Source organism: Blennius ocellaris, assembly GCF_963422515.1.
Source record: "Blennius ocellaris genome assembly, chromosome: 1".
Taxonomy (NCBI): domain Eukaryota; kingdom Metazoa; phylum Chordata; class Actinopteri; order Blenniiformes; family Blenniidae; genus Blennius; species Blennius ocellaris.
The window spans coordinates 21,710,067-21,726,033 of record NC_137650.1 but is presented as its reverse complement, the minus strand read 5'-3'; the positions used below and the strand labels follow the sequence as shown (position 1 = coordinate 21,726,033).

Below are 15,967 nucleotides of genomic sequence, written 5' to 3'. Positions count from 1 at the left end.
TGAAAGTTAACAAGTTTGGTGACTTTTTTTTCTGCTACACAGTCAGCTTGGCCTGCAATTATTTGACAGATTGCTAGAAAGTTTTATTAAAAATCAAAACATTTTCATTAAGCTTATTCATTATCGACCACACTTGGATGGTAGACATACTTGCTATGAGGCAATGGCTAACCACCATTGTGTAGGACCAACATTTGGAACATCCATCAACTCTTTAACAATCTTCTTTTTTCTTTTTCTTTTTCAAAGTGAGCCTACGTCAACATCTGCTTAGTTCTTTGAGCTGATGTCTGATTCCAAGCATCTGTGCACTGTCAACTCATCCCACCACACACATTTTCTGGTTAACGACACTCACACAAAGCATGCTTTATCACTTTTGTACATAGTGTGTACGTATAGAGCAACCTGAACTTCTGAAGATGAGCTGGTTTCTCTGCAGACCCATTTACAACATATACTGTGTTTTTACTGTCATTTTGGACAACCAGCTGCCATACAAGACCCACACTGAAGCCACAACCTCATCCTGATGGTATTAAATTCTACAGCAATCATTGAAATGATAATTTCCTACACTGATGATAGTTGGTGATATGAACTTCAGCAAAGTCATCATCAGGATGGGCAGTTCAAATATTTGGAGGACTTTAGATCTCTCTGCAGATTTACAGCATAAAACAGGACTGTCAAGTCATTTTTTGAATTTATAAAGAGAGAAAATAGTTTTTCGAGATTGCAGTCTATTTTACACTAAGAGTCATAGTTACAAATATGTACTATTTTCTCTTTGCAAATGTAAACTTTTTCAGGTTTTGTAAACATATGTTGAATGAAAATTTAATGTACCTGTCCAACTTTGCCCTGAAACATTTGACGTTGTAGTCTAGATGATCATTCTGTGGGTTTGCTTATATAAAATTACGTTTGACTTTTGAACGACACTGACGTAAAACCCAATTAAACTAATTCAGAGAGGTACAGTCACAGAACAGAACCAAGCTCATCGTCGTAAAAAAAAAGAAAAAAAACAACAAAAAACTAACAAAAAAAACAAACCACGTGAAGTAGACGCTTGTGAAATCTGAGCATGATTACAAACAAATATGCTCTGTTCGTTGTGCTACGGGGGCCTGGAGGACAGCGACGGATTACGCGCTTTTACCCGGATAATGTCCTTCGCGAGCCGCCGTAGCAGTGCTAAACATTGACAAGCAGCTGTTACTCAGTATTGTGTTACGGAGCTCACGTGCGTCACCTTTTTGCTTAAAACTAACATTAAACCCGTTTTTTCTACCTCCAATTGCACCATGGAACCGGTCATAAAAATAAGTCCAGGTACGTTTAATGTTCGCGACGTCTCGTTTTGTCAGGAAATTGAATGTTGACTGAACTCAGGCGACGCGGTGGATGTTTAACGTTTGTATGTTGGTCAGTCCGCTTCTTAACTCGGCACTCGTACAGAAAAATATGTCTTCAACCTCTCCTTTACTTTCCAGGAGCGACGAAATGGGACATCCGGCAGAAAATTTGGGACTACATAGAAGAGAAGAACCTCGCCAACTTTCCGAGGCCTGTCCACAACAGAATCCCCAATTTCAAGGCATGTTCAAGCCAACAATCCCAGCAATGTGTCAGCGCCCTGCAGGGTTCGGATCATTTCTGTCTTTGCTCCATGAAACATGATTCAAGCGAATGGAATCATTCGTACAAAGATGTGTTTTGAGTACCCTTAATTGTTTAGCTTTAATGACCTATGATATTTCGGTACAAAACACCTCTTTGTGCAATTTACGCATACATTTTTTTTTACACCGACCAAAAATGACGCATTTCACCAGTTGGAGCTTTAAATGTCTTTTTTTATTTTACACACTGCTCACTTGATTCTTGTAAATGATTTGGTACTTGCTATTGCGTGCCACCATCCTACTATATACGTTATTAATTGCACAAAGTATCCTAATTATGACTTGCTGAAAGCATTGGAACTCTGGCCTTACAGCCAGATGTTCATGGATTCCAATTCTGGCCTGGCCTTTCAGTGTGGAGTTTGCATGTTCTCCCTGTGGTTGGGTTTCCTCCCACAGCCCCCAAAACATACACCCTTTGTTAACCCTAAATTGCCCCTAAGTGTGAATGTGAGTGGTCGTCTGTCTTTGTGTTTGTCCTGTGTGTCCCATTTTATGTGTCCATTGCTTTCTTCATACAGATGTTCATAGTTTAGTCCTTTCAGGTGAACCAACTGGAAGGAATTGACGTTTTGTGGGAGCAAAGGTTTAAACACATCAACGGGTGCAAAGGAGCCACTAAGAAATCCAAAAGTGACCAAATATAGTCCCTTGCCCAATGAAGGGTCACACTATAGATTAATTTAAGAATCGTCTCACAATCACAACCTAAAATGTTGCTCAAGTTTGGACTTGGTGCAAGTAAAGGAATATAGCAATCTGGTTTTTCTCAGCGTCTTTTGATTCATGTTAACAAATGAATGATTAATGGCTGTCCTGTGCATCCATGTGTCTCTTTCCCTGCGCGCACACTGACCAGGGTGCAAGTGAAGCATGCAGCAGGCTGGCCGACCTGCCGGAGTTCAAGGCCAGTCGGACAGTCAAAGTAAACCCAGACAGACCCCAGCAGCAGGCGCGCTTTGTCACGCTCGACGTAAGTTGACTTAAAAAAAACCAACAACTATCTGTTACCATGTACCCTCCTTTGTCTTCAGGGGGCTTTCGGCGCTTGTTCCAAGGTGTCAGAGCTGCAGGTGTTCACCCAGACAGCTGAGGTGAAGGTGGATCCTGATAAGCCTCTGGAAGGTGCCCGACTGGCAGTGCTGCAGGTAGCACTCCACTGTGGACAAATGCACGGAGAACCAGACAACCTTAGAAAACAAAAAAACACTTCAATTCACATCCCATTTCAGCATGAACGTAGAAATTATTGGTCCTCTGATGGTGACTTTCACATTGTTTGTTGGGCCTCCTCGAGGGGGCTGCTACTACTTTGTAGTCTAAATCTAGATATCTGGGAATGCCTTTTCTTAACATAATCTTTTTTTGTCCAGAAATAATGTATAGCACAAAACAGTTCTAAAATCCAAAAGAGAACTCTGGGCCACATCCAACAGGGGAATGTGAATGCGCCCCAAGTGTTTTATTCTTTTCCTGAAAATGCATTTTAGTCCCAAAAGCGCCACGTACCTGCTCGTCATGAATCTACTTTTTACATACGCAGAGTTCTTAGTGTTTGTTTGCACACTGTTGTGGACGTCTTTACAGGCAAGGAAAACGTTACTGGTCCCAACTCCTCGTCTTCGCACCGGCCTGTTTAATAAGATTACTCCTCCTCAAGAGGCCACCAAGGAGCAGCTACGCGTCTGTGCCTCCGCTCAGGTTTGAATCTGCAGATGTTTACATTTTTTTTTTTTAAATCAGAATTTTCACACAGAAGTTTGTCCATAAACGGCTACTGCGATTTACTTTTTTTTCGTCTTTGTGTGTCTGAACCATTCAAACCTCCTCTAGGGTGTGAAAGACTTCAGTGTGCCCGTTGGCCTCGATTCGAAGGTGAAGGTGGACCTGGTGGTGGTTGGCTCTGTGGCCGTGTCGGAGAAAGGTGAGTCAAAACTCCACCTTCTCGAGGTAGAAACCGTCACGGATTAAGCGACGAGCCCAAAAGCCGACTCTTGGACAGTATTGAAATTCAAAGTGTTTTTTTTTTTTTAGAATAAAATTTCAAACAAAGGACAAAGATCTCCCGTGGAGGGTATATGAGAGTAATTCAAAACACGAGCAGAAGTCCAAACACGAGAGAACATTATGAACACGGGGGAAAGACGCCCAGGTCACTTTTCTATATAGAATTGTGACCCGCTTACTTGTTACATGTCATTAGCCACTACTTTTGTGTTTCATTTGATCTTTCCTTTCATCTATACAATTTCAAAATAAGGCTCTACTAAATCCCATCACATGCACAGAGAGGACGTTTACAAATCTGTGTATTTTCCGTGACTGAATGGGAGTGGGTCACTTTTCCCTGGGGCGGGTCAGAACTCTATAACAGAAAAGTCACTTTTCTATCTGATACTGGCTTCCAAAGTGGAATCTTTCTTTCACAGTCGCGATTCCCTTCTGCAGAGACCGTTGGAGGCGATGCAGCGCTGTTACTGCGCACGCACATCTTTCACGTGTGGTAATAAGTTTGTGCTTCTCGTGCGCGAGTAAACAAACAAACGCCCCTGATAGCATCCGATTTGTCATCAGTCCATACCAATGTCTCTCGAGTTTGACGTTTATTGCATTTTTTTTTTTCTCTGCACACATGGCCAGGCATACTAACGACATGGTTGTCAGTGTATCCGCCTCTGGCAGTGAAAACGTGACACTTCTTTTTAACGGATTAGGTGTTTTCACATGAAACGTTGTTGTGTAAACGGGGCCTGAGGGAAAAGGGTTCAAGTACACTGGCGAGGGAAGCCACAGGCGAAGCACATAGACACAATCAAGACGTATAGAGCGGAGGGCAGACAGACGAACAAGTGGGAGGCGACTAAAGTGAGACGGGAGAGTATCAAAATAAGAGGAGGCGGGTAACGACACGCAGACTTTACGAAGACGCAGAAGAAGACCTGACAGTAATTCTACTTGCCTACACCTCAATGCCTGACAAGTCCACAAGAGATGCAGAATAAATAGTGTCTTTGTGGCTTTATCATGCTCTTTAATTATCTTTAGTTGAAGTGCCAATAGCCGATCTGCCAAATACTCGCTAAGTGTAGTAAGTTACACTCAGTGATAGGGTTATTTGATATGTTTTGAAAACAATCTGTAGACTGAAAGGCCTGAAAGCATATCATTAAGACATTCATGTTAAATAATGTGTGGAGATGAACTGAGCACAATTAGTAGGCAAGTTGTAATTTAGACTATTAGTTTCTACAGCGCTCTCGCTCAGTCCAAAATGTTAATAAAGCTCTAACCTGAAAATTAAATAAGGTAAAAGTCAACTTTTGTCTGTCGTAAGAGAATAGCTCATTGTGCATAATTATTCAGCAAATATTGGTGCAAAGAACCATTCGGCAACTAAATGAAAAATTTATATTTTGCCATCTCACTAAATTAAACATCAGTGTGAAGTAAGAAATATGATGTGTGTCACATTTACTCTTTGTCTCTTCAAAAGAAAGCAACCGTATATGTTGATGTATACACAGTACATCTACGTGTTTCTTGAGGGCATTTGGTGGGAAATGGCATGAAAACATAGAAACCTTAATGTTTAGTAAAAAAAAAACAGAGAATACCTGTGCTGTGAACACCTTGGCTTATCTAGTCAGATAGGGAGGGAAGTTTTTTTTTATAAGGTTAAAAATAACACCCAAGCCAGTCTGTTAATAATAAAGTGGATTTTTCAGATTTGACCATTTCTTTGTTTGCCTATGATTCCTATACTTGTACCGAGTCTTCAACACATTGTCTTTCTACTCCTCCCATGCTCTCGAACCTCCTCAAGGCTTTCGCATTGGAAAGGGGGAGGGCTTTGCTGACATGGAGTACGGCATGATGGCCTCAATGGGAGCTGTGAATGAGTCCACTGTGGTCGTCACTGTCGTCCACGACTGCCAGGTCGGTCTTTTCACTCATGAGCTCATAGTGCATGTTTTAGCAAGGGCTGTTCAGACTCACTCTGTTAAAAAAAAAAAAAAAAAACAAGCCAAAGAAAACATTAAAATGATGACCAGCTTGAAAAAAACAGATTGTGATTATTTCAGGTGGTGGACATTTCCGAGGATCTAATGGGAAGTCATGACCTGACTGTCGACTACATCCTCACACCGACAAGGGTTATCAAGACGGACTGTCAAGCAGCTAAACCACAGGGGATCATTTGGATTAAGGTAATCGTAAAAAAACATTCCCCTCAACGTGTGTTATGCTGATTTAGATTCACAAGTTGTCACTCAGGGGTTTCCCAGGAAGCAAAAGCATGAACTACAATATAGACATCCAACAGCAACATTCGCTACGCGGGTCATCGTCTCTTTATCAAAGTTGTTAAAAGCCAAATTATATTTCGCATTATGACATGATTTTTTTTTTTTGACAACTACTATGAGCCACAGTCATAAAAAACAAACTTTTCTTTTTCTAGTTTATCGTTTTTAATTCCAATTGATCTCCTTAAGTTTTCGTTTAGTCTGCAACTTTCCATTATGGTTTCTGTTTTCCATCAAATTTCACTGTTTTACATGAGTTTCTAGATATTCTAATAGTGTGTGCTTTAACAAAATCATTATAGGTTTACACACATAGGTTTCACAGTTTATTAGACTCTTAGACTCTTAGCCTGTGGCTGGCGCTCTCTGGCGCTCCCTGGAGGAGGTCCGCCTCTTACTCTGTGAACTATTCAACTCCAAAATCAGCTGCTCCCTTGATACCTCATAAATGAGTGATTTGGACTGAACTTATGAATAATGGAAGAGAACGTTTTAAAGGTTTCGGTCTTAAAGCGAAAGCCAAGATCTTCTACTTTCAACCTGTTTTTTTTTTTTTTTTGGATAGACTTCTTTGTTAAGAAATAAACATGGAACATTTTGAAGAGATGATTTTAGAGAATACAGAAAATTGTGTTTCGAACTCACTAACTACCCGTGTGTGTTCAAACTTTGTGGAATTTTATGTTTCTTAACTTTTAAAAATTTTGGATTTTCAAGATGTGGTTGGATAAACTGTATTTGTTCAGGTAATCTGAAAACATGCCAGCAGGTTGATTTATAATGAAAAACTACTTAAAAAAAATAGACACCTTTGTTTTTGATTCACTGGGACAGTTGAATAGGAAAGACACATTTAATTTAATTTCAACAGCTATGCTTGATGTGTTGTGGAAAAGCCTGAAAATTACGCATTTATTCTCCTTCATCTGTTTTACTTTATTTTATTACTGTCCTCAAGGTTTATGTTTTACTGTTTTTTTAGTTTTATTGGTTAAAAAAAATGTATATTGTATATATTTATTTATTTCCCCATGACACTGTTTGTTAGCAGTGCTGGACTTTTCTCGAAGTCATTTAAGTATCTGCAGAGCAAGACTGGAGCAAAGTGCAGGTTTTAGGGCGCTTCAAATGTATGGTGCAACACTACCCTCTAGGGGCCTTGCAGTAGAACTACACCAACCTCAATGATCCGTGTGTATCACCAGCAGTCTGTGGCCTTTTGATCGAATCAGAGTTGTTTGCCCCGCCATCTTTTATAACACTTTATCCTTTTCTGAGCTGAATGAGGCTGCAGCCAATTGTGGCCAACTATAGCTGAACGGAGGCTCCTGTACCCCCGCTCGGGTTAGGTCGTCTCACACTCACATTATGAGGGAAAATACACCACACAAGTAGAGAACATACAATCTGTATGCAGAAGGGGTTAAAGTATCTCATTATTGCGGACTTTGCAACTATTTTACCTTCAAAATGACGATATAGCTAATAAACTTGTTCATATGTAGGTCTACTGTACATGCCAGTTCTGTGGCTTATGTTGCATTTATGATGCAACTAAGACCTGTAGACATGTCGACCTCTAAAACAAACCTCACCATACTGTGTGTGTGTGTGCATGCGTCTTTTTCTTTTTCTTCTTGACATTTGTCTCTGATTTATTGACTCTGACAAAGTGATATCATATTTTTCCTCTTGATAATTTGTCTTTAATTAGACATGATAAGCCCATTATTCTTATCATGTGGCCGGTTTGGGTGCAACCTCTTGGCTCCTTAAGACGCACTCATAAGTAAACAGGACCCAGTGACCTCACAGACAGGAAGGCCGCGTCGGCTCATCAAAGGCTCCTCTGCCCAGCCACCTTGGCTCTGCAGGGGCAGGGGAACGACGGGTCAAGCAGGCCAGCCCAACAACAATAGGCCCGTATATCCTTTTACAGGCCTGTTCAGCATCAAAGCCTGCCAAGTCACTTGAAGTACCAACAAATCAAGAAAGCAGTATTTATTTTTAACTCCTGGGGGAAGTGAAATATCCTGCTGCTCTAAAGGTAGTGTGCATCTATTCACCGTGAGCAGAATGGAATAACACAAGTTGCAAACTTTCTCTTCACACGTACTGTATGGGCGCCCTGGGAGTGATGTTGTCATACCTTGTGTGTTACACCTGTTACCTTTCGGCGTAACCGAGTTTCAGTTTATGTCTTCAGCTGGATACAGAAAAACTGGAGAAGATCCCCATCCTGAAAAAACTGCGAGCCATGGAGGAGGAGGCCGGGAAGGATGTAACACTCGGTGAAGCGCCCGTTGCGGCAGAGCCCGGTGCGGCAGAGCCCGGTGCGCCGACCGGTCAACCAAAACGACAGGCCAGACGAAGGCCGAGGCAGAACAGCCAGCAGGACGCCGGGGGAGAAACCAGACAGGAATCGCAACAGGAGAGGAGAGTAGAAACGGAGCAAAAAGCCAGACAGCGCCCGGCTCGGGTGAGGAAGGAAAGCAGAGGTGATGGGAAGGGAGGCAATGAAGGGGAGGACAGAAAGATGGGCAGGGATAAAAGTAAAGGAAACGCGAGGGAGCCGGCGCCACAAGAGGGCGGGGGTGAGGCGGGACTGCAGCACAAACTCCCCGTGAGCGTGACCACCGTCTACCTGGGGGGGATTCCCTCCGGGCTGCGCGTGAGCGAGCTGAAGACCGCCCTCAGAGAGCGGGAGGTGGTTCCGCTGAGGCTCACCTGGCACGGCGCTCAACGCAGGGCCTTCCTGGACTACAGTGACCCGCAGGTGGCCGACCACGCCCTGGAGGCCCTGCAGGGTCTCTCCCTGAACGGGCAGAGTCTGCAGGCCGAGCTGGCCAAGAGCCAGCGGGGAGGCAAAAAGCCTGGACAGTTTAATAAAAGACCAAGACCTCCAGCAGCTCCCAAGTCCAACGAGGCGGCGCCAGATGGTCTGAGTGACGCCATTGAGAAAACCGAGGAGTGACACCAGTGTGTCGTACACAAGCCATAATGTGTTGCTGGCACACCCCTGAATACCTTGCGTGTGTGCATTGATATATACCCTTGAGTTTATTATAAAATTAATTTAGTTTTATAATGCTACGGAGGAAGTACGTAGTTACGGTTTCCAAAAATATGAGAAACCCGTTACATCATATAAGTTTGTTCCCCAAAAGTTTTTTTTCTTGTTCTCAACAATGCATGACACATGTGCCTTACTTGTTTTGTTTTTTTTGTTTTTTTTTAAGAGACCTCCTGGTCTGTGTGTCCTGATGCTCTTTTCTACCTTTAAGGTGCCTTTTAAGGAATTTTTTTGAAGCACACTAAATATTCACCTTTAACATATTGATTGAATACAGATTCATATTTATGATTTTGTAGGAATGTTTAGAAATTATCTTACTACTTTTGACAAGCAGATTTCATGCATTTATTTATTTTTCTAGCAAAAAAAACAAAACAAAAACCTGAAATCTTGATCCAAAGATGAACGGGTTCGGTTTGGTTACAGATGGCACCACCTTGTGGCAAACCTTGCATCCTCGTGATTTTTCCAAGCATGAAGTGTGAATTTTGAACCGTTATGTCGATATCTCGGTTACAGAAATGTTATAGTATTCACTTTTTTTCCCCCCTCCTCTGAAACATGTTTTCAACCTTTCATGTTTTAATGTCAAGTTCATTTCCAGCATGAGAAATGGATGTTACTCATGGGTCAAAATTACTTTGGCGGACTGGAACAAGTTCTCATTGTACATAATCCTGGGTTCAGGATATCTGTTTAAAAAAGGAAAACACATGGTTTTATTAAAAGTCTGAACATTGATTTTTTTTTTTTTTTTTTTACACAAGAATACAGTTAGGCTTGCATAGTTGTTAGGTTTTTTGTAAGATATACAAATTGTGTTACTTGTGTAGACGTGGCTTTGTGTTTTTCCATTGCTTTCTGTCTAGTTAGGTCAATGTGAATGTAACAACCACAATACGAAGGTTGTGTCACATTTTAGTTTCTAGATTCATTACTAAAGGTCTTGCCTGTATAAGTTCAGTTTTTATGCAAGATACTGTATCACATGTGACTTTGACTTTAATAAATTTTGAAGAATGACGAACTTTAAAATTGTTTTGCAACATGGGGGGGAAAACATTAGGATTTGGAATGACATTCTGAACCATTACATGGACTTTGACAAAACTAATTGAAATAAATTTAGCTGAATTTTATCATACAATTTAAACCTAATATTAGACCATGAGAAGCAACTGATGTAAGGTGCATATATAATCGATTCTTGTATCAAATTTGTTTGGCTGGCTTATTAGAGGTGCTGTATTTTTTTGAGAGATTGTGTAAACACTCGGTTTTTAATAATAGAAAATGTGCTTCTTTTTTTTTTTAGTGGGGGAAAAAAAATCTAAAACATATTAAGTCACTTATCCAGACTTGAATATCCAGCAGCATTCACCTGGTACTTGTCACGTCTGTTTTTTTGTTTTTTTTTCATATCCCTTTCTGTGTTTCTACACAAAGATGGCCTGATAAGTGATCAGTCCCTTGTCAGCCTGCGTTGCCAGAAACATGTCCTCTTTTTCCCTGAAGTCGGGGTTGCACTGAGTCACAAGCACACGGCATGTCTTTCCTCACAGTGCATGCCTCTGGCTTTTTATGGAGCTGTCATCCAGGCCTGGCCGGGGAACAGCTGTGGAGCTCCATCTCTCTCTCTCTCTCTCCCCCTCAGCCTCTCCAGAGCACTGAACCTCGGCAAAATGTCATCGGTGTGTTAATGCGCTGTTCCACTGCTGCTGAGCCTCCTGCCTCCTGTGCTCGATGGCATGCTAATTTTACTGGGGGGTTCAGATAGTGGTCATGCTGTGAGATTGCGGAGCGACGCAAAAGCCAGCAAATCACATCTTCCTGTAAAGATTTATATCTCGCACACCAATAACCACAGCAGCACTTTAAAGTAAAATGAACTCGTCATCTTAAATTACAATCCTATTACTTTGTCTAAAGCACGAGATTTATGCATCAAAGTAATTGAGATGAACTCGACAGCACCACCAGGTCCCCTTCCTGCCTTTAGGAGCACCTGTTGTTTTCCCCACACACAACGTGCACTTCTGTGAAGAAAGTCAATTGGAAAAGTAAAAACCTTTTGTACAACTCTCATAGTTCTGCACTCGCTAAACTAGTCGTTGATCTTAAATTGTGAAACTATAATCTTTTAATTAATAAAAAAAAACAACACTTTTTTAGAGTTCGAGTGAGAAGCACTGACAGCAATTCCAACCATTCAAATAAATGACTCAAAGTAATATTTTGATTGTGTCATAAAACATGTAGGACTTTATATATCCTGCTCTTTACTGGACAAAACTAATATGGAAAGTAAAACCGAACTTCATTTACTGTTTGTTTTATTTAAATCTTACGTGCTATGTTTTGTGGTCGTTTATGCATATTGTCTACACCCTGGAATCAGCCGTTGTTGGAGGTATGCGAGTACATTTATATCAGCCCTGTTCGTTTTATTTTGCACCCAAACATTCAGCAGACGTGCTTCAACAACAACTGGACGACGACCAGAACAATGGACGAGCCGTTGTAACCAGACACGGGTGAGATTTCTACCTGTGATTAGTTATGCCTCATTGCGAAGAGGCTCAGTTGCGAATAACTTCTTTTTTGTTGTTGTTGTTGTTGAAATCCTTCATTTCACAATAAAATCGATTACGCGACGTTTCGTGGAAAACCCAGATTTGTTCATATATCATTTTACATGGGAACTTGCTGACATGTGAAAGTGTTGTACTATGCAACAGCAAGTCAATTAATATTCCTGTTTTGTTTTTTTTTTACGTTAGTAATGCCCAAGAAAGATTGATTTGTTTTAAGAATTTCAGTTGGTTCCATTTTAGTTGATTCATTTGATAAATACACAACAAAAGCTACACTAATCCTCAAAAAATCTCCATATATTTTCAATTTAATGGAATTTTCGCCTGCAGTATCCCCACAAAATTTCCAGAGCGTGAGTGAGTGATGAAATCCAAATATATTTAGTGTTGTGGAATTGCGGGCATTAACAGCATTTTATTTTTTTTTACAATTGCTTTTCCAAAAGGTTGGCCCTTGTTAATGGACACCTTGCTAAATTTCCTACCAACATATACGTATACAGACAGTGCTGAAAGTACAAGGTCTACATATATTTGACACAATACGACATAACAGTGCTTACAATATATCCTCATTGTTTCATTTAAAAACAAATAATAAGCGATCTGACAAATATTGCCAATAAAGCACGTCACTCCTTGGCCAATTCGCCTGAAATTAAAATAGAGGCCTAGAGAATAAATAAAAAGTTGCGCTTATAGGCTATTTAAAAAGTGCCGTCATCGTTTTTACACAGTATACAGTATATGGATTTACAGCCTATATCTGCAATATCCACAATTCTTCATTTCAAAATGCAATGTTGGTATGAAAGTCCGTAAAAAGAACCTTAGTCTAATTTATCAAAGAAAAGTAAGGTAAAAACTTTAGACGGAGAAAATTGAAGTGTGCATATACATATATATAGATTTTTTTTTTTTTACATAGATGAATAAACAAGAGCATAAGTGTGAAGTGGTAGTCATCCGCTCTGCAGGACTAAGTACCAAACAGCAGCAGGGTTTCTTACACCCTCCCTTCACCCTGCTGGTCGACGATGATGATGGTATGAAGAAGAAAAAAAAGGGTTGTATTTATATATTATTATCGCTATTATTATTATTATTATTATGCGGTTTGTAATTGGCATGTCTCCGTGTCGTTGTCGCTGCGTAAAACAGTACAGAGAAGTAGTCCGTTCAAACTGGAAGCACTCGGCTCTCTCCAGGGCTGCATGGGGCAATGCCTTCTTTTCTTTTTCTATCTTTTTTTTGTTGTTTTTTGTTGTTGCTGTTGTTTTTTTTGTCTTTCAGTGGTACTTTTCTCATCGGTGTTTGCTTCAGTTCCCTCTGTTCCATGGCTCAAGTCTGTGACAGCTCCCTGGGAGAGGATCACATCACGCAGGGCTTGATGTCCTGGTAGGAGACGTGCTGCTGGTGGTAGTACGAGCTGCTGCTCGGAGAGTGCATGGCCGACGATGTCATGGCGTTGAACGAAAACACGAACTCTTTTCGGTCACACATGCTGGGAGACTGGGAATGGTACCGAGGAATACCTGCACAGGGAGAATCGAGACAATTTTTCACTTTTCAAACGTCACAAAAAATTGCTTTCAACTGCGAATACTTCAAATAGAAAATATTTCTTATTAACAAGGGGGGGAAAAAACACTGAAGTTGATCTAACAAGTATTTTACAAACTTTTCAGTAGTATGAATAATTTAACGCAAATGTCTGCTACTCATCTAATTAACCTGAATGATCCCTGATTTACGCACAAAGAAACCCTTAAGACAATGAGGGTTTTAAAAAATAATAATACATATTCGTGGAAAATGTAACGTTTTTCAATTATAGTCAAAAGCGTCATATTTTAGATTTAGAATCTGGACTGTTGTTTTGACTAAATGAAATGCATATTTCCGTGGAGTCCCTTTAGCAGGCACTATTAGGCCTGTCAAAGTGGAGGCGGGTTTGCAGGGCTAATTGACAGTGGCCCTCTTGCACGCCAGTCCCGGAGGACCGAGAGCCGCGGGGCAAGGCAGGCTGGAACTAACCGCGCTTGTTTTTCTTACCCAGAGATTGGCATGACTCTAAACTGTCCCGGCAGACCCTCCCTGCCCTCCCGTGTCTCCTTTTTTCACCAACTCCAGGAAACATTGAGAGTTTGCAAATCCTGATACTGCGTGGCTTTTATTTAGAGTTCTATATATATATAAAAATAATAATAGAGACCGAAACAGTTGCAGACGTGAACTTCCCCTGGAGGAATACGCATTAACTTAAAATTGCATAATTTTCCATATAGTGCCTGTATTCCCAATACTTTAGTGTTGAACAATAAAGGTAAGACTGAGTTATTGATTGTGGAGCAAATGCAATGCAATCCAAAGGTATGTGCACTTCAGGGCCAAAACTTTCATCAGGCCCACATTTGGCACAACACCATTGCTAAACTAACTTGAACATATAAGGACATTATTGTTAAACCTTTTTTATTATTCATTTTGTAAAGAATTAAATATATATATATATACATTTTTAGTCGGGTGTTATACTAAAATGAGCTGTGGTTTCCCCCGCTAACATTAACCTGTGGCACTAGAAATGAAAGGACAGCGCTTACCTTGTAGGTCTGTGGTGCTGTGGCCGTTCTGGTGCAGGTACGACTGGTCTAATGAGTGCGTGGGCAGACTGGGCTGCAGGGAGTTCGCTCCGGGATTACAAGGAGACAGGGGCTGCTGCTTAATGTAAGAAGCCCCGTTATTCAGTGACGCGGAGGGAGCCGGAGCCCAGGCCGAGGCTGAGCTCGAGTAGACCGGGTGAGGCTCCATGACTCCCCCGCTGGTCAGCAGAGGGGAGGCGGAATTATCGTGGTGGGGATAATCACTCCCAGTGGATCCTGTACAACTTCCCATGTAGGAATGTCCACTGTTTGTCGACAAGTGCGACATGGAGTGACCGGACAGACCCATCCCCTCCATGTTACCTGCCAAGTGTCCATTCATCATCCCAATCCCGCTATCCAGAGACAGGCTGTTGGGCCCACAGGACAGACCCCCGCTGCTCCCCTGGAAGTTGTAGGACTCGGGGATGTGGTTGAATCCCAGGCCGTTCATCATGCTGTACATGGGTTTCAGCGCCTGGCACTTGCGCCGGAAGCCCCTCGGTCTCCTTCTGAAGGAGCCTTCCTCGAACATAAACTCACTGGCCGGGTCGATAGTCCAGTAGTGGCCCTTTCCCGGTCGGCCGAGGCCTTTGGGGAGCTTGATGAAGCACTCGTTCAGGGACAAGTTGTGACGCACGGAGTTCTTCCATCCCTGATACGAGCCCCGGAAAAACGGGAAGCGGCTCTGTAGAAACTGGTAGATTTCACTGAGCGTCAGGCGTTTGGTCGGAGAGCTCTGGATAGCCATGACTATCAAAGCGATGTAGGAATAAGGAGGCTTCTCCGGTCGTCGGATCCCCGCGTTAGTCTTTTTGGTTTTGGTCGTGGAGGAAGCGGTTTCCATCACCACCGTCTGTCCGTGCGGCTTCTCCGGAGCAGACATCGGACTGCTCTGGGCAGGAGTCTGCGCTGGGGGCTGCTGGACCTCTGCCGTCATTAGATGTTGTGTTTAATCTTCAGGATGGCAACGAAAACGTCTGCTTTCCCCACCTATAAATGCGATAAAGTCGGTCACTCAGTCGTGTGTCATCAAAAGGAAAGAAAGAGTTTCGGGCTGAACACAGAGGCGGATCGTCTTAATTCTCGAGACTTCTTGCTTTTCCTCTGTGCGTCCCGTGGCGGTCTGAGGCCGGGTCACCTTGTACACAGCGTCCAAAATGGGATAAGGAGCAGAACAGGAGCAGCTTTCCACTTCAGTTGGTGTGTTGTCGTGCGTCCGAGGAGCTCACTTTTTACTTATCTGTTGCCATCGGCGCATTGGAAGCTGGATGTCTTGGTCATCCTCATGTTGGGACCCGCCCAGTTCCCTCCTACTCCAGTGGTGGGCTGTGAGCATGCACATCTGTGTGCGTTCACTCCTGGAGACTTTTTTCTCTTTCTTTGCACTGAAACAAGGAATATATTCCCGCATATAACCTTCAGTGACCCATGTGTTATTTTATACTTTAGGAATACTTAAATAATTGTAACGCGCGGAGTGAAACTATATTAGTAATACTTAAGAACACTACAACTATTGTGTCACTATTTCACTCTTCTGTTTAAAAAAAAAAAATCTTTATATAAATTTTATACATTACATGTTTTGGGGTAATCAGTGTGAAAGTACACCCATAAACTTGCAATGCAAATATCATACAGCCATTTGAAG

The 15,967-nt window shown here is 41.9% G+C and overlaps 2 protein-coding genes across 4 annotated transcripts; one reads left to right on the top strand and one right to left on the bottom strand.

Moving 5' to 3' along the window:
• The first annotated feature begins 1,199 nt into the window (after positions 1-1,199).
• On the top strand, positions 1,200-9,833 carry mthfsd (methenyltetrahydrofolate synthetase domain containing). 3 transcript variants are annotated; one of them, XM_080496122.1, is made up of 9 exons: positions 1,200-1,338; positions 1,500-1,603; positions 2,551-2,664; positions 2,726-2,839; positions 3,279-3,392; positions 3,525-3,615; positions 5,515-5,627; positions 5,774-5,899; positions 8,205-9,833. In XM_080496122.1, exons 1-9 carry the CDS (start codon positions 1,311-1,313, stop codon positions 8,970-8,972), a joined length of 1,572 nt encoding a protein of 523 aa, XP_080352248.1. In that variant the 5' UTR covers positions 1,200-1,310; the 3' UTR covers positions 8,973-9,833. The 3 variants fall into 3 exon arrangements, with proteins under 3 accessions (XP_080352248.1, XP_080352246.1, XP_080352247.1); XM_080496120.1 differs by lacking the exon at positions 2,551-2,664; XM_080496121.1 differs by lacking the exons at positions 1,200-1,338; positions 1,500-1,603; positions 2,726-2,839 and having other exon boundaries at positions 1,636-2,664.
• A 2,230-nt stretch (positions 9,834-12,063) lies between these two features.
• On the bottom strand, positions 12,064-15,306 carry foxf1 (forkhead box F1). Its single transcript, XM_080507073.1, has 2 exons — positions 14,275-15,306; positions 12,064-13,203 (listed from the first exon to the last, which is right to left on the bottom strand). The coding sequence occupies exons 1-2, from the start codon at positions 15,251-15,253 to the stop codon at positions 13,040-13,042; spliced, it is 1,143 nt and encodes a 380-aa protein (XP_080363199.1). The 5' UTR covers positions 15,254-15,306; the 3' UTR covers positions 12,064-13,039.
• Between the last annotated feature and the right edge of the window lie 661 nt (positions 15,307-15,967).